Here is an 18,897-nt window from a genome sequence, read left to right on the forward strand (position 1 = left end):
CAAAAAAACTCCTAGGATCTTTTTTTTTTGTGCATGCGGGCATACCTGCCAAAGGAACAGGCATGGGGTAGGATACGAAACACTGAAGCATAGCGTGAATGGCATGTCTGTCACAGTTGGGTGATGATGCAGATTCTAGCAGTGCAGGACGCTCCCATCGGAGACAAGCCCTGCCTTTGAAAGTACAGTAAGGTGGCCATCGCAGGGCAGAGGGGGTTGGTGGAGATGCCAGTGAAATTCACCAGGCTAAGGCCCTGAAATAGGCTTCAGGGGATTGGTGATGCTTCTATGAAAGGGAGTGGCAAGCTCTGGAAACCCCTGAATTCTACTCTGGCGCAAATAAAGTTCCGAGCCAGAGAAAACTTCCCAGCTTGAGCCCCCTGCAGGGTCACAGTTTTGCTCCATAGCAGCAGTTTCCCAGGGTGCAACACACAGAGGAGGGGAGATGCTTCTCTATTGCTTATATCAGATGCAGTTTCAAACCAATACTTTTTAGCCTCGGAACAATTCCACTAACAGTGGATAAAATCTGCTCTATCTGTTCCGTATTTCAAGCATCTTGTCCTTTCTTCCTGTCATATATATATTCAAGATATCTGAGATGACATTAGATACCACACTACCCGAAGTTTAATTACATCTCTCCATGTTAATAATGCAGTATATTTAGAGAAAAAATTCCAGATATCCTTTGGGATTAATGTCCCAGTAATCTTTTCCCTTTCTGTGTCCTAGGTCCATATATATTTGGGAATTCTTTGTCCCTTTTTGGCAAAATAATTTTTCAAAATTATTTAACTGCCTTAATCCTCCTTTTGAGTTCACATTCAGCGATTTTTCAAAAGTATTTAATCCGAAAATACTAAAATAATATAAATTCCGTATTGCCTAAACCAGACACCCCTAAACTCAGCCCTCCAGATGTTTTGGGACCACAACTCCCATCACCCCTATCTAACAGAACCAGTGGTCAGGGATGATGGGAATTGTAGTCCCAAAACATCTGGAAGGCTGAGTTTGGGGATGCCTGGCCTAAACCTTCCTTCATTTGATTTGTGGACTTTATCTGATTGTCGACAATCCAATCAGCAAATTTCCCCAAACCTCCTTTATACCAGTTGGCAAATCATTCTGTAGTCTCGTTTTTCTTAAACTGTGGTTGAAATAGTACAGCTGCAGTTGGTGATGTTGATGGACACCATTTCTTTTTAAATTCATCCCATATCCTGTGTTTTGTTCAAAAGAGTTTTGTGCATGGAAACCAGAGAAAGATAAGCTTTTGGTCCGGCCCAGCCGTAGTCTTAGGTTAGTTTTACCTGGTTCATGAATGGTTGTGACCAGTCTCATTTTGATAAAATGCTTGGGTCTCTGAACCCAAATATCAAAGGTTAATAAGTCTTCTGAAGCTGTTTATTTATTTCCATCAAGTCACTTTGTCAAGCTTATTTTTATTTTAAAAAATAATTATAATAATGGAGGGTTATTGTTTTTATTTTTATGGTATGTATTTTTGTGTTTTTATATTGTAGACCACCCTGTGATCTTCGTTTGAATGGTGATATAGAAATTTAATAAATCATAGTAATAAAGTTACAGGTTTTGGCCGCATTTGACAGTCCTATCCTTATTCCATCCATGATGTCCAGGAAAGCCAGCAATAATCCTTGCTGTTGTGGGAAGCCATCAGAGCCTGCACAGGTATTTGGAGAGGTGGATGTGTAATGTTAGACTCAGTCTGTCTAATCATAGCTGTTTCCAAAAAAACATTTCCTTGGCTGCTCATACACAATGATCTTCTGACATAAAGCATATGCTATAACACTTGAGTCAACTTCTTCCGGATTTCAGCGAAGTGCTTTCTTCTTTTATTGGAAAATAGCCACTTTACTATGAAACATGCACTTCCCTTCCTTCCTGATTGGCTGAAGCATTGTTTTGGTCATCACTTATGATGACATCAGACATTTCGCTTCCTGTTGATATCATTTGTGGCTATTGGGAAATGTCATAAGAAGTCTTCTCTGAGAACCTATGAATGTAGACTGGTCATTTTTCATATATTCCTTTCAGGTGCCTTTAATATGTACCGTATTTTTTGCACCATAACACTCACTTTTTTCCTCCTAGAAAGTAAGGGAAAATGTCTGTGCGTGTTATGGAGGGAATGCCTACGGGTGGCATGCCTACGGATTTTCCTCCTCTAAAAACTATGTGCGTGTTATGGTCGGGTGCGTGTTATAGAGCGAAAAATACGGTATTTTGACAGGGTTACATCAGTCTTTTGGCATCCTTCCACTATTTCTTCAGAAATTAACTTGATGAGGTCAGAGGAAGTTGCAGGGAACTTCACAATTCCTTGTAATTTTAGCCACAAGGTCTACAGTGAGAGCACTTACATATGACCCTGGAGTAACGGTCGTTTGTGGTGTCATAAATGCATTGAGGGGTCTGTGTGTGTGTGTGTGTGTGTGTGTGTGTGTGTGTGTGTGAATGTCATCATATGTCAAATTTTAAGAAACCAACCCTAACAAACAGGTATTGCATTCTTTATCAGTCACTTCCGTCACATGTGTTTGCAACCCAGATGATTTGTGGATCTTATTCTCTCTCTGAAGATATGACAGCGCTTAGTTCTTTCCCACAAAAGGCAGTGTCAGGTGGCCAAATGGCATTAACATTTGGATCCAGCACCCCAAAATATGTAAGAGAGGATGGGTCACATTAATTGACCCCAAATGATTTCAGGATAGGTGTTATTCCTGACTTTATCGTTAGAATTTTCCGTTTACTCTCCATGTTGCTTAATTAGAGATAGGGTGGATTGGTTTAAATCAGCAAGATAAAAGAGGCAATTTAAATCATTTATTTAAAACAAGTTCTCCTTTGATACTTCTTTGTTCTTGAAATAATAGTGCAAATATGACCCCTAAACTTTGTTAAAGTAGTTGTACTTGTTTTATTCTTATAGCCAGGCCTTCTTTATTTTAGTTGTACTTGCTTTCCATGTATATATATTTTTTACCTGTAGAGGGAATATGTTTAAATTCTATTTTTATCAGCAGAGGAGGCACATTCCATTGTCTTTCAGGACAAATGGATGCTAACAACAAGCAGCACCCATGACAGTTTGCAAAGTTGACAGCAGGATCCCATACATGTTTACTCAAAAGTAAGTTCCCTTGAGTTCAGTGGGGCTTCTTCTCCCATGTTAAGCAGGTATAGGACTGCAGCCTAAGTACGAGAATATGGGAACATGCACAATTTTGTCTTCCATTCTTATTTCCAGTGTTGCTCCGTACTGCTTCTCGGCCCACCTTCTCTCTCACACACACACTCAACCAGAAAGTTGCAAAAAATAAATAAAAATGACGTGACCATAACTGATAACTCAAAATAGGGCTGCCAGGTGGACAAGAGCAGTTGGTTTTGATCAGGTGAATATGGACTGCCTGTTTCTGGTAGGTGAAGTTTAAAGGCAGTGGTACCTCGGGTTAAGTACTTAATTCGTTCCGGAGGTCCGTTCTTAACCTAAAACTGTTCTTAACCTGAAGCTCCACTTTAGCTAATGGGGCATCCTGCTGCTGCCGCACCGCCGGAGCACAATTTCTGTTCTCATCCTAAAGCAAAGTTCTTAACCTGAAGCACTATTTCTGGGTTAGCGGAGTCTGTAACCTGAAGCGTATGTAACCTGAAGTGTATGTAATCCGAGGTACCACTGTACTCATATTTGAGAAATGATCAGATTGGTTCTTCATTTGTTAGAAAAAGCCTCCTTAGTTTCCAGTCCCAGTTCAAAGTGCTGCTTTTGACCTATTAAACCTTATGCAGCTCAGGGCCCCGATACTACAAGGACTGCCTCTATTCACATGAAGCAACTCAGGCCCCACAGTCATAATCTGAGCCCCCTTGTTGTAGGCCCCCTCCAAGGGACGTGCGGAGGGTGGTGACTTTTCAGTGGTGGCTCCCCAAATACCAGTTGATGGGAATCACTAGTGGGGGAGAGTGCTGTTGTGCTCAGGTCCTGCATGCAGGCTTCTCATTGGGTTACCTGGTTGGCCATTGTGAGAGCAGGAATGCTGCGCCAGGCGAGACCCCGTTGGCCTGATCCAGGAGCCAGGCTCTCCTTGGCCACCTTTCCCAGAGTTTCTGTGCCCCTGCTGCAGAGAGGGGAACCACGAGTGTGATGCAGTGACATCACACAGGTTTTGTGTATTTCTAGATGGAAGTGGGAGGGCAAGAGCAAGATGGTGGGGTGCTTGTCACGAGGGCAGCCCCACAATCTTGATGCGCAGCACAAGACAGGCTGCCTTGCTTTCTGTTTCCCTCTTCAACACAACGCAATTCTATCCAGAGGGCTCTCCGGCCCCAGCATCTGTCTTCTGCAGGGAAAGCATCTCCCTGCCTGCCTGAAACCTAAGCACTGCTGACATCCCGCTTTCTCCTCCCCCCTCCCCAGCCTGTACTCTGCAAACGTGCAGCCCTGCATGTCTTGCCGCTTTGCAGACATCATAGAATCATAGAATCCTAGAGTTGGAAGAGACCACAAGGGCCATCGAGTCCAACCCCCTGCCAAGCAGGAAACACCATCAGAGCACTCCTGACATATGGTTGTCAAGCCTCTGCTTAAAGACCTCCAAAGAAGGAGACTCCACCACACTCCTTGGCAGCAAATTCCACTGTCGAACAGCTCTTACTGTCAGGAAGTTCTTCCTAATGTTTAGGTGGAATCTTCTTTCTTGTAGTTTGGAACCATTGCTCCGTGTCCGCTTCTCTGGAGCAGCAGAAAACAACCTTTCTCCCTCCTCTATGTGACATCCTTTTATATATTTGAACATGGCTATCATATCACCCCTTAACCTCCTCTTCTCCAGGCTAAACATGCCCAGCTCCCTTAGCCGTTCCTCATAAGAAGGCATCATTTCCAGGCCTTTGACCATTTTGGTTGCCCTCCTCTGGACACGTTCCAGTTTGTCAGTGTCCTTCTTGAACTGTGGTGCCCAGAACTGGACACAGTACTCCAGGTGAGGTCTGACCAGAGCAGAATACAGTGTCACTATTACATCGTGCCACACTTTTGGTCCCTGCCTGGAAACTGGTCCCGGGCTGGAAATCCAAGAGCCGTAACCTGCACCCCTCAGTATCTTGGGTGTTAGGGGGCTGAGGAGGCTTCTGCTCTCACTGTAAACGCAATCAGGGTTGAGTCCCCAGGTTGCAAGCATGCCTTGTGGGAAAAGGCATCTCTTAGCCTTTGCAGGCTGCGGTGACCAGAACTGATGGGAGTTGTTGTCCAGAACATCTGGATGGCACCAGGCTAGTGGGTGGGGAGGGAGGCTGCTTTATATGGGTGGGAATGGTATCTCAACTCTGTGTACACACTTTGTGTGAGTGTGGGCAGAGCAAGATCGGAAGAGAAGAGTCAGGATATCTGCTTCAAAAGTGCCGTCCTGGTTTGCTCAGTAGTCAGTTTGATCGTATGTAAGCTGCTCTGGGAGACTTTTTGGCTGAAGAGTGGGATGCAAATGCTCACATGTTACTGCAGCTCGCTTCCCACAGGAGCACCTGCAACATTGGCCAAGGTGCAAAGGGCAGGGTGGGGGGGAATACTTATAGAAGACCATCTGCTTGTCCCCTTTTATGATCTGAAAAATCACAGGATGCACAAACAGCACCTATAACAGCTCAGCTGTGTTGTAAGTGCTCTCTGGAGCTACAGAAGAAGATGGAGGTACAGATTGTGCCTCTTAAATCAGAACCCAGGAGTGTTATATGGTGAATTGATCTTCACAACAGCCCAAAGGGGTAGTTTGCTGCTCTCTCCTTAGAGGTCTGAGGCTGAGATATAATGATTTGCCCTAGACTACCGCGACGGGGTGAGCTCCCGTTGCCCGGTCCCTGCTTCTGCCAACCTAGCAGTTTGAAAGCACGTCAAAGTGCAAGTAGATAAATAGGTACCGCTCCAGTGGGAAGGTAATGGTGTTTCCGTCTGCTGCTCTGGTTTCGCCAGAAGCGGCTTAGTCATGCTGGCCACATGACCCGAAAAAACTGTCTGTGAACAAACGCTGCCTCCCTTGGCCAGTAAGGCGAGATGAGTGGTGCAACCCCAGAGTCGTTTGTGACTGGACTTAATTGTCAGGGGTCCTTTACCTTTACCTAAGTATCCACCTAAGATGTCTTTTCAGTGCAAGGATGTTGGAAGATTCAGGACAGAGGAAGTAGGGCATAGTCAAACTATGGCACTCTCTCCCACAGGAGACAAGTGTCAGCCACAATCCTGGCTGGCTTTAAAAGAGGATCAGATACATTTATGGAGTAAGGCAGGGCTATTGATAGCTACTAGCCAGAATGGGTATGATCTGCCCACACTGTTCAAGCCCACACTGTTCTTATCCTTAAAGCAGTTCTTCTCCTCACCAGCAAAACTGCAGTGGTAGTGCTTTATTTTACTAAACTGCTGTCAATGGGAGCCTTATTAAAAGAGCAGGTTGAAAGCATCACACACATGATAAAAGTGAAGCGCAGAGTCCTGTCATTTCCAGGGTCACTCTGGGCTTAGGGGGCTTTTGAGTGTCATACAACACCATAGACATGGCTCTTTTCAGACCTCCTTGTGCCAAATGGAGATCTGGCAACCTGAGGCAGATGGCCAGAGCAGCACGTGGGCGCAGGCAGGGCTGGCATCAGTTGGGACTCCCTGCAGCCACTCTTGCTTGAGTCACATTGCCGAAAGCACAGACCCCCATGACTTGGCCTGGCAACGCTTGAGGAACCGGTGCTGTGACCGGTGATGAGGTGGAAGAGGGCCCAAATTGGATCTGGGGGATTACAGCAAGCTGGACTGGAGGCGGGAAGTGCTGCAAAAGAGCCCTGTTGCAGCAGGCAACTACCTGCCCCAGTATCCTGCTTTTCATAGTAGCTAACCAGGTGCCCCTAGCAGGCTCACAAACGTTGCAAGCAGCCTATAGGCCTCTGCTGTGGTTTGTGCCCAGCATCTGGTAGCCGGTTTCTGAGTGTGGAGGCTCCATTTCCCTACCATGGCTACCAGCTGTTGAAAGACCTGGCTTCCACAAACCTTCCCAGCTTAGAGCTAGTCCCCTCCAAATGTTTTGAAGCACAGCAAGCACAGGTTTAGGACATTGGGACCAGTAGTCGTCCAAAACCTCTGGAGCATACCAGGTTGGAGAATTTAGGCCTAGCCTTTCCCCCCAAACCACCTCACCTAGTTATTGGTCATCATGACCTCTTGTGCACAAGTTAATTATTTCTTTGGACTATCCTGAATCTCCTGTCAGTCGGCTTCATTGGATAACTCCCAGTTCTAGTACTATTTGAGTTTCAAACTTTTCTTTTTGCTGTTTTTATTGTGCATGACCTTGAGATGACAGTGTAGAAGGCAATAACTAAATTGTTGCTGATGCTATATTTTAGAGGGGGGGGGGGGGGAACGGTGCCTGCTTACTCTACACCAGGCCTAGTTTTATAAAATTCTGCCATGCCCACGCGCTTTAAAGTCATCTTTTTAAAAACCAAAATGCCCCAAATGCTTTAAGTGTTTCCTTCTAGGGAAGGGGCTCCAGCCTCTTGTTCACATGGGTTGCCAAAGTGGGCTATGACTAAATGATGGCGGAAGACCCTGCTGGGACGCTTCAGGGATGCTATGACAACAAGAGGGAGGGAGATCTGTGCGTTCCAAAGTGGGGATTTTGGACACAAGCCATTGGGCGAGCTAGCTGTCTGTCGGTCGCCCCTGTGACCTCAAGGCTGGGAACACCTCTCAGCACCCTTAGCAACGGTTGCAGCTCTTGATGTCATCGGTGGCCTTGCTGTGCGTGGCACAGTTATTTGGCAGTTCTGCAGGAAGCCTGGGGAACCCTGCTGAGGTTTTGGTCTTGCAAAGGGGGAGCGGGTTTCTGAAAGTGGGTGGAGAGAGGAGGGGGAGATATGGAGCTCACATCCCTGCTTCTCCAGGTCTGTTAAATGACGGGTGCTGCTCTTGATCTGTCCAGGGAACAATCCCAATAATACCTGCCTAGCTCAGAGGCTGGAGAGGGACCCAGCCAGAGGTGCTTCTGCTCCTAGGCTGGAAGATTCAGGGCAGACAAAAGAAAGGAATTCTTCATGCAGCACAGAGTTAAACTATGGAACTCACTCCTGCAGGAGGCAGAGATGGCTGCCAACGTGGATGGCTTTAAAAGAGGATTAAACAGATTCATGGAGGAGAGGGCTGTCAGTCACTACTAGCCAGGACGGCTGTGCTCTGCCTCCACAGTTAGAGGCAACGATGCTTCTGCTTGCAAGAAGCAAGGTCAAATCCTGCTTGCAAGTTTCCCATAGTGGTTGGCTACTGTGAGAACAGGATGCTGAACCAGATGGGTCATTGGCCTGATCCAGCGAGGCTCTTTTCATGTACTTATGTTCTTAACTTTAATTACTTTAAGGGCAGGTGAGAGGTCAGTGTGAATGATGTTCCTGGGTGCTACCTACCTACCCACCTACCTATCTGATGAGTCACACTTTGTCTTTCAGATACTCACTTCAGGCAGCTTAGAGGAGGCATAAAAGCCATTTAAAACAAAAATGAAAACAGCATAGGATTTAGTTGGAAAAGCCCAACAGCCCCAAATCACAGCTTCATTGAATCAACAGCCTCTCACCGAGTGCCCGGCAAGAAGCTCTAAGCCACTTTGCCAAATGACTGCAGAGCAGGAGTCAGGCAGGTCTCTTTCTGTAGGCACAGAAATTCCTAAAAGTGGGGCCAGCTCAGGTAACAGCCATCGCCACTAGCCTGAAGCAAGCTCGCCTCCTAAATGAGGAGGTGGGGCATAAAAGAGGGGGCTTCATAGCTGGCCTCAGGTGGTCAGGGCTTCAGAAGAGAAGAAGGTGCAGGGCTGCTGACCATCTTTCACTTGCAATATGAGGCTGGGGTGGTGGTGAAGCTCTCCAATGGCAGGTCACGAATGAGACCTGACAAGAAGCAACATCTTTTGACACATGCGTGCATGCACGCACCCCAGATCCAGACATTTGAGTGTAGGCTCTGTGTTAGTTGACTGTGAGGATGTTGCACTATTTAACGTGCTCTGAGAAGTATGGCTCCCTTAAGGTATTGCTTTCCCTGTTCCAAGGCTGGTTCCCGGAAAATGCACCATAAATCAGCTTGTTGTACTGCCTTTGGCGGCTTTGCAGAATCGCCCAGGTTTGCACCTTCTTCTGCATTCCGTCCCTCGGCAGGAGAGCTGGTGAAAGCCAAGGAAATCGACCCCACTGCTCTCTGCAATGCCATCCTGGGAAACTTTCCCAAGGCTGGGCAAAGCCCCAGAGACGGCACTGTGGCTCCTTTGTTCTCCCCGCCGGGTTCATGGAAGAACTGATAACAGCGCTGGGCTGCCAGGGGGATAACGCTCTGCTGTCGTTTGACTGTTTGCTGAACTTGGAGGCAATGTTCAAATGTGCAGCTGGCCAACAGCGGTGGGGACCGGGGATTGAGAGTGGAGAACTTAGCTGCTGAGCAGGATCTGGGGGTTATAAAAGATCACCAACTAAGAATGAGCCAGACATATGACAGATATTGTGGCAAAGCGGGATAGGACAGGCGACAGGCCTGGCTATTTCGGGCTGCGTTAGCAGAAGTACCATATCCTCTGTGGGATGAAGTCATGGGCCTGTCCTTCGCATATGGGCCCCGGACTCAAGAAATCGTTTTGCCAAATTGGAGAGGGTTGCAGAACCTCAGCAGAAAGGCTTGAAGACGCTTGGTAGCAGAGGCCAAGGGAAGGCTTCATCAAATGCTCAAGGGGTGTATGAAATCAGCAGGCTGCATAATATTGCACTTTCTTTCTTTTATAAATCATTTTTATTAGTTTTCCAATAAGAACATCCAGTTAACAAATCCGTCAAATCATAATCCAATAAATTGGATTGTAATTTGGCTGTTTTTTATTTTATTTTATTATTTTTAATTGGATAATATTGCACTTCTTTCTCTCGTTCCTCTATGCTTTTTGCGAAAAGACGCGCCTGTAGGACAGCCAGGGTTGTGGTGAACGTCTCAGTGGGGCACGGGGTGTGCAGTACAGTTTCTGGTGGGTTATCCTGGCACATCTTTCAATCATTGGACCAAGGGGTGACTTGTCCAAGTGCTGGATTCATGTAGTGTTTGTCCCCAGGGTATCCCCCCCCCCCCAGCTTGGCAAGTGGGTCAGATGCCTTGCGGATGTTTCTTTCGGCCAGAACAAAGTGCCGCTTTCTCTTCCCTGCAACCTGATACTGAGCACAGCTTGTCTGCTTTCGGCACGGCCAGGCCTCGTGGTGTGTCTCCTGCCTCCAGCTTGTGCCTTTTCCTCCCACTGCCCCACTCGTGATGGGTCTTGTGTTCCAAGTGCCTGTAGCCTTTCTGCCTTTTTTCGGCAGCTGCACCGTCCGTCCTGAAATCCAGGCTGTACTGTGCTTCCCCGGCCTGTGTCTATAAGCGCCTCAAAGTTTGCACCAAAGAAAACGTCGATTTTGTGCCTCCATCATGGAATAAATAATTTGCAGGCATTAAGTCACGTATTGGACCCCTTGGGAAATTCAACTAACCTACCGTACCTGGAACTGCAGCTGAATGGGACACGGCTGTGGGCAGCCTGAAGAAGTATCCTCCACCTTGAGCTGCCTGTAAAAAACAAGTCTAGAGTGAGAGACTAGGGTGATGTCCGCTATTTCCAGGAACTCTTCTCTTTGTGAGAGTTTTGTGGGTGAGCTGGGAGTTTGTTAGTACCCTGGGTAAGAACGCGGAGGCTGGGAAGGAGGGTGTGCCGGAAGGATAATGAATTGATATTGTTTTATACAGCTTTCTCAGCCTTGGCCCTCCAGATGTTTTTGGCCTACAACTCCCATGATCCCAGTGGTCAGGGATGATGGGAATTGTAGTCTCAAAACATCTGGAGAGTTGAGGAAGCCTGATATATACAGTGGTACCTTGGTTTAATGTACCTGTGAATTTTTGTAATATTTTTTGTTTATCTGTTGTTGCTTCAGTTTTCTGTATACCACTTAGAGATATTGAGCAACTGAGCTGATTAGACAGCTTGGAATGTTCACAAATATTCCAAATGTTCAGGGAGAAAACATTCTTTGGACATTCAACTTTCATCCTTCCTACATAAAAACAATTTAAAACGACAGAAGCACGTACATAAAATTAAGACAGCTTGATAGTGCGGAACAAAATGTTCCTCTCACTCATTTGCAGGCAATGAACTGGGGTGTATTTAGGTACATTTGCAGGGGACATGCTGGCTTGTGTCGATTGGAGTTGTGGTCCAAAACATCTCAAGGGCACCAGACTGGGGAAGGCTGGTACATAGTATGCTGTATGAAGTCACTCACTAGGGATTGTCATTTCAGGACTTTGCTTTGCAGGTTCATCTTTGCACAGCGCTCACACAATGGTGTGTGTGTAATATAAATATATATATATATCCTTTTCCTTTCAACTTCCTTCTTACCAGTCCCTTCACTTTTGGGAAGCTTCCTCTTTGGAAGTCAGATGTGACCGTGTTGGATTTTCTTGGAAATTGTCCATTTGCATCCGTGGTGAGGAATTGCTGCCTTGTGGTCCAACCTTGGCCTGCCAGGGGGTCCAGTTTGGCTCATGAGGCCATTTTCTCCAAACCATAGCCACCCACCTGTCAGCTGACACCACTGGTTTTACCAGCTGATGGGTTTAATTCTGCTTTTTCTGCACAGGGATCAGGATTGCACAGCCAAGGCAGCAGAATTACCAAATCCCTGCTCACCAGATGACAGTGTTAGAAACTTGGGTATACAAGCTAATTGCCAAATGGCACCTTAAACCTAGTTTGCAGTATAGGTGGAATGTCTACGTGCCGTTTCCCCTCGTTAGTGGAATTTATTGTTGTGGTGATTTTTAGTCCTTTCATTTCTATACCGCTTTATATTTTAAAGAAAAAAAAATCTGAAAGTGGTTTGCAACACATTAAAACATCAAATAAAACAATCCAGAATAAAACAAATTCAAGCTTCAAGGAAAATATTTCAGATCCATCTCTAAGTGATATTTTGCTTTCCCCATATTTATTTATGTAGCTGTCCCATAGCAGAAGTACTCTAGGAAGCCAGGGTGGTGCAGTGGTTAGAGTGTCGGACTAGGACCTGATAGATCAGGGATCAAATCCTCACAGCCATGAAGCTTACTGGGTCACCTTGGGCCAGTTACAACCTCCTAGCCTACCTCACAGGGTCATTGTAGGAAATAACTAAGGGAAGTGAACCATGAGGAATAGTCCTAGTAGAGAAAGGTGAGATATAAATGCAATAAATAAGCTCTCCTGCTTGCCTGATTACAAAAGCTGGAAGGGCCAGCTAGATGGAGATGTCAGTTGCCAACTTGGCATGCAGAGATCTCCACATGGTTGCAGTTGGACCTGCTCCACTCCAAAATGTGCCTGGCGCCTCAGGAATTTCGAAGGCGGCTCACACAATGGCACCTTAAGCACATCCTGGGCCCATCTGGCCAAGCACACATGTACCCAGCTAGTTTTAGTCAGCCAAGAGGGGCAAAGGTCAGGCGTTCACGTTGGCGGATGCATTGCTGCTACATCATCGTCGCGCCACAGAAACTGAAACTGATGCCACAGCGCTCTCTCAGAGCGGACATTGGACACCTCAGCCGATTCTGCAGTCACTGCAGCATGAAGGTCACCGCAGAAGCAGAAGACTTTGCCCTTCAAGAGTCTTGCAGACAATTCACAGCAGACTCCAGAGAGCCCTATTGCTCTGCCCACAGATGATAACAGCCCCTTGATCCCTCCGTAAAGTTCCTCTGGACAACTGCTTCACGTTTCAGCAGAGGAAGCAAAATAAGGCCCTTTTTGCTAACCCTCCTGTGGCACAGTGAGCAGACACTTTGGTGAGGCTCAGCCTTTTTTTTCTCTCTCTCTACACCCTGCATTCTGCTGTCTCCTCTAGCACAACATGGGACTAATCATACTGGCTAACCTTGCAAGGATCACTGGGATGCAAAGTATTCTGAATACTTGAAACTTTCTATATAAAAATGCAGAGTCATCAAATTCATATCCATTAGGGGAAATAGCAGAAATTCATCCTTTACCCCAAAAGACAGTTACATCCTTCTGTTAGGTGGGGGGGGGCATGGTACCGCTTGTGTTAGTGCACCCACCCACTCCCACCAGGGGGCCAAAAACATGCCTCATGCTTCTCTTGATCATATATTAAGAGCCTGGATTTTCCGGGGCTTGGGGGTCCTGTGTTTTTGCGCAGTGCGTTGGGCTTGGTGGTTTTTGGTTCCCTTCAGGCGCCAAGTCTGCCTAGCAGACCCCTGCGAAACGCAGAGCAAACTCCCAGTCATTTCCTTCCCCTATGACGGGGCAGAAGGGGCCTGAAGAGATAGACTATGTCAGCACCAAAAGCATCTATTCTGAGCCGTTGCTAAGAAACTGCCTAATGTCACTTCCCTCTCTCTTCCCCACCCAGCACCCTTCTGCAGTGCTGATCCAAAAGAATCAGCAAGCGTTTTCCGCAGCAAACTGCTTCCCCTGGGATGGCTTTGCCGAAAAGGATTGCGCAGGAACTTTAAGGGAAAGGATTGTGCCCACCCAAAAGACGGTGGAGGCAAAACCCAAATCCTGCAGTCCCACATATATTGTACAGATTGCACGTTCCCATATTTGCTTATTCTGTTGTATAATTTCTGCTTGGCTTTGGGAAGGGACGTGGGCTTATTGCATCTCTATTGCATCTGTTTCAACCCTGAACCTTTAAGGATCTGGAAGCCCTGCTCAAACTCCCTCTAGCTTCTGGCATTTTCACCAAGCACCGCCCAAGTTTTCAAATTTCTGCAGGCTTAAGGACTAGAAGCTTAAAAAAAAAAAGCAGAAAAAAGGAAACAGAGATGCTGCAGGATATTCAGTTGTGCAGTCAGAGGAAATTATGTGCTTATTAGGCCATGCAGTCATTGATGTGTGGAATGCAATTGGCCCTGGCTTGGTGGACCGTATTCCAAATGTCTGGAGAGGTCTCTCCTCTCTCCTGCTCTTCTCTGATGCTCCCATCACCACACACAGTGTGACAAATGTGAGACATAAAAATAAAACTTGCCGTATTTTTCTGTGTATAAGACTAAATAGGTTTAAAATTGGGGCTCGTCTTATACACGGGTAGTGTTGAGGGGTGTTTTCTTAACTTGGAGTCCCCCAAAATAGGGGGCATCTTATGCATGGGGGCATCTTAGACACGGAAAAATACGGTAAGTAGAGTGATTCCTGGTTTCAAATAATTCGCAATTGTAGGATCAGGGGCTAGAAGTGCTGTTGATATCGCTAGAGATACTGAGGAAGGATCCTTCAAGAGTCCTCTCGACGTTCCTAGGCAATTTGCTTGTCTGTGTTAGAGGCCAGTTTGCAAATCAGGGAATGCAGGACCAAGATGCTCCAGGTCATCAGTGCCTCTTTTACTTGGTTAGCGCAGGAGATTTCCAGGGCACCTTAGACGGGATCTCAGGTGTCTTCACTGCAGCCTCTTGTCTGCTTCTCTCAGGATGTTCTTCAGTACTTGTTTGCTGCGAGTTTTGTGCAGTTCTAACGACACAGTTTATGCTGTTAGCTGCGCCCAAGTTAAAGCCACACTCCAGAAAATAAGGCTCTTGACTGTGGCTTCTTTTAACCTTTTGATGAAGAAATGTGAAGTGGGTGGGTGGACGGAGGCTTCTCTCATCTTTCTATGCTTCTCAGGCTTAAGCAGGCTATTAAGAATACATCTTTCCACAACAGTTTGCTGATTTCTGATTCCAACTTTCCGTATGCTTTCATGTACAATTGTCGTTAACCTCTCTGATACTTTTTTTTAATGAATAGTGGTCTATAAAACTTTGTGCGTCACTTATCCGTTCCTTGAGGATGTGCTGTGACAGAGCCTTACCTGGGCTTCCTGTTCACCATGTCCCACTTGAGAGCACATGCTAAATTCCACCAGATCCTTCTGCCTCCTTCATTTGGAGCTGTGAGGTGGTGCTTCAGCTCAGTCCTGCTCACGGCGCTCTTCCCTGCTGAGCTGCCAGAGCAGTCCTCCTCGCCTCCTGACCACGTAGGAAGATCCTTGTTTTCATGCATGTTGGAACACAGGGCACAGGAAGCGGCCTTGCGCTGAGTAAGACCATTGGTCTCTCCAGATTTGTACTGCCTACACTGACTGGCAGCTGCTCTCCTGAGGCTCAGGCAGGGGGTCTCTTTCTGCCCTACCTGGAGGTGCTGCTGTTAACTGAGCCTGGGGCATTCTGCAGGTGAAGCCCCTGAGCTATTGCCCTTCCCGGTCTCATTCTGTCACCCATGATCTCAGCTGTCAGTGAAACTTTTTGCCTTGTTTCACATCTCACCCTCGTTTTTCTTCTTTTTCCCTCCCTCTCTCTCTTTTCCAGGAGAGGTTTGTGGACCTCTACGGGAACGACGCCGCGGCCAAGAGCAGGAAAGGCCAGGAACGCTTCAACAAGTGGCTGTGGACGGGGGCCACTGTGGCCGGGGTCGTCCTCCTCGGCTCCCTCCTGAGCCGCAAATAGCCAGAGATGGACTCTCCGCCGCCTCCGCCGCCGCCACCCACCTCGGCCTGCGCTTCGTCACCGAGGGACGCGCTGCGCATCCTGTCCCTCAGCCTTGCGATCATTCCAGGGGGGGTGGAGACGGGGGTGGGCCTCCGTGTAGCAAACCCCCCACTCTGACCCCAGGTGTCATCCTCTCCCTCCCCCCAACAACTCACAGACCTCTTTCTGGTGCCTCCTGCCCCACAGACACCTCCAACCAACCCCAGGTTACTGTTCCAATGCGTGGGGACCTGGACCCCTCCCCACCTCACCTTTGGGTGCTGTGCCTCCAAACCCCCCCACCCCGCCCCCAGGAGCGGGCTTCCCTTGCTCCTTTTAATCACTTTTACTCACATTCCTGGGATTTCATTTGGTGGTTGATTATTATTATTTTTTAAAGCCCCCCTAAGGCAGGCCTGGCTCTTGTTTGCTTTACTTCCAGGAAGTGTGTGTGTGTGTGTGTGTGTGTGTGTGTGTGTGTGTGTTCTGCCACGTGGGTCGTTTTGGGTTAGCGAGCTCTAGCACTGCAAACGCCTTCCGAGGCCAGCAAGTCCGATGGAGAGAGACTCCTTTTGTGCTGACCTGCGTGGGAGCCTCCTGCATGTGGGAGTGCGTTGAGGGTTCCCCTCCCATGACCAAAGAGGGGACCCTGCAGTGAGCGTAGGAGAAGGGGGTGCCTTCTCTGAGGGACCCCCTTATTCTGTGGGGCAGTGCTTGGCTGGGCTGGAGGAAGGATGAGGCAAGTGCATGGGAGCCCTGGAATGGGAACAGACAAAGGCAGGATCCACTATCAACCTCTTATTCCCAAACTTATCTGCCTCCCCTTATTCCCAGTGGACGGTCAAGAGGGGTCTCAGTGTTGCCGCGGGTCTCATGTCCATCCCTTCCAAGCTTATTTCTAAGGGAGTCCCCCCAGCCCTGTGCTAGTCCTCAGCACCCCACAGGATGCAGGCCAGTGTTTGCTTTGCACACCCGAAGGAAATGGAGGCCAGTCATGTGCGGGGGGCGGACAGTGCTCTTTCTTTGGAAGGAGCTTTTGGCAGTGAGGACTGCAGTCCAGAGCACTCGCTTTAGACTCCCGTGCCCTCAGTAATGACCCCCATCCCCGTCTGTCCTGCTCGACCTTCTGGGGTGGCTGATGGTCCCCATTGTGGCTGGGGGTGGCTGCACTGGCCCCTTGGGCACGGTCCTGGCCCACGTCTCCGTTTCCCCAGCCCTGCCCCCCTCTCTCGGAAGAGACGCCTCCCCTCCCGTCCTCTGCAATGAGAAGAAGCCTGTCCTCTGCCGGTTACAAGGAAAGAGCAGGCGCAAGATGGCGGGGGGGGGGGGGGGGGAGAGAGACCAGCTGCCAGGAAGGGAGACGAGAGTCCGTTAGCGGAGCAGCCTCTGGAAGGTGTTTATGATCAGCTGCTAATTGCTAGGCTGGCTCTCCGGGGACTTTCCCTGGCGGCAGCCCAGAGAACTTCCAGTAAGAGCAAAAATCAACAGCGTGTGCTGGACCAGGCTATGCAGAGAGTGTTTTTGATGGGAAGAGGTGGTTTGTGTCTGTCTGTCTGTCTGTCTGTCTGTGTGTGTTTGTGTTTGCCTGCCTGCCTGCCTGGGCGTGCGTCCGCTTCCCCAAGGCTCTGCAGAGAGTGGCAGAAATTGCTTCTCCCACCCACTGCCTGCCACCCCAGATTTAGCTGGTGTGCCTGCGCACACCAGCACTTTTTCTTCTCCCTCCCTGCAAGTGGGAGAGCTGTGTGGGTGGGGGGCAGCGGCCGGTCTAGCACAGTGGGCTTCCTTAGAGCGGGGAGTGGGTGTTCTAGGTGCAGGGCAGCCCCAGGCACAAGGCTGGGCCTTGCCTGACGGCGCCACCTCAGTGCTTTACATTCATCGCCCACCCCTCTCCTAGCTGCAGCCATGGGGCCTTGGTCCGCAGGGTCGAAGGGGGCAGATGGGGCACTGGGGGGGGCTTGGGTGTTCAAAGCCAGCTGTGCTCAGAAGCAGCTTCTGCAGGCCACTCAGAAATGGCTGTAGGGAGAGGAAAAGAAAGCGATGTTTCCTTTGGGGGGTGGGGAGTCTGCTTCTCTCTTGGTCTCTGCAGCAGCCAAGGGAATTGGGGAGGGGTGGGCTTGGTTGGGGGGGGTATGCGCAAGCTCCCATTCCTGGTTCTGATTCGGGGGTGGAAGCCCTTCACAAAATGCCCCGTCCCTCCCTCTGTGGGTCGCACCATTTTGAACCCCTTGGGTTGCTCTAATGTCAAGTCCGCTTATGACATAACCTCACAATGCCCGCCTGTCCTGTCCGAATCCCTTGTGCGGCTTGCCTGCCCCCTTTCCCCGCCACCCTGTACATGCTCAGCTGTATATATCGGAGAGTAGTTTTTATTCAGTTGTGAATACAATAATACTATTTTTGTTAACTGTATGTCTGTATTTATGTGTGTTGACTGTGCTCTTCCCCTCCTCCCAGTTAACCTCATTTTTCACAAACCGGCCAACGAGGACGGGACGTGGCGGGGGCTGGGCAAGGGAGCGCAGGGGCCCCCCCATGTGGCAGCGGGAGCCTCCCCCCACCTCGCCCTCTCTGGCCCCTTTGAATTAAAGCGTGAATGTTGAACCTGGAGCTCGCCCGCCCATCCCTCTTGTGTTCAGGCCCCACCTGCACCCCCTATTAGGAGAAAGAGTTTGATTTGAAGATGAAAGTTCAGTTCCACCAATAAAACTGTGGTGTTTGAATTACTTGGCTCGGTTTGCTTTTTGGGATTCTGCTGCCTCTTATATCACCTTTCCCCTGAGAGCCCCTTGCACTGGCTGGGGCTGATGGGAGCTGTGGTCCAAAATGGCTGGAGAGGGCCTCTCAGCTTAGGACGGCTGTGCTAGGTCATAAAGTCCCATTCTGCTTCCTTTGATGGCTTCGCATGTCTTTGCAGGCAGATGAACTTAAATGAAAGGCAAAAGCCAAGAATCTTAGGATATTAATCTAGTTCAATGCTTCCCAAACGGAGGTCTCCAGCTGTTTTCAGACTACAATTCACATCATCCGAGACCACTGGTCTTGCTAGCTAGGGATGATGGGAGTTGTAGTCCAAAAACAGCTGGAGACCCAAATTTGGGGAACACTTTTCTAGATGATGGTTGAATGGGGCGGGTAGGGGAGGGAGAGACTTTAGCAAAGAATTCAATGCCACCTTTGCCTTCTCCAGATATTTGGGATTACAACTCCCATCAGCTACAGCCAGCATGGCTGTGGGATGCTGGAGTTGATGTCAGCGCAACCGTTCTGGCTGGGGCTGATGGGAGTTGTATTCTGAAACATGG

General features: G+C 48.5%; 1 protein-coding gene across 2 annotated transcripts in view; it reads left to right on the plus strand.

Annotated features, from left to right (window-relative positions):
• BCL2L1 (BCL2 like 1) overlaps positions 1-18,315 on the plus strand; it is a 50,390-nt gene extending 32,075 nt beyond the window's left edge. For both annotated transcript variants that reach the window (XM_079979995.1, XM_079979994.1), the window contains exon 3: positions 15,437-18,315. In XM_079979995.1, the coding sequence (XP_079836121.1) occupies positions 15,437-15,574 (138 nt within the window). In that variant the 3' untranslated portion in view covers positions 15,575-18,315. The remainder of the gene's footprint in view (positions 1-15,436) is intronic.
• The last annotated feature ends 582 nt before the right edge of the window (positions 18,316-18,897 follow it).

Source organism: Podarcis cretensis (assembly GCF_951804945.1).
Source record: "Podarcis cretensis genome assembly, chromosome: 6".
NCBI classification, from domain to species: Eukaryota; Metazoa; Chordata; class Lepidosauria; order Squamata; family Lacertidae; genus Podarcis; species Podarcis cretensis.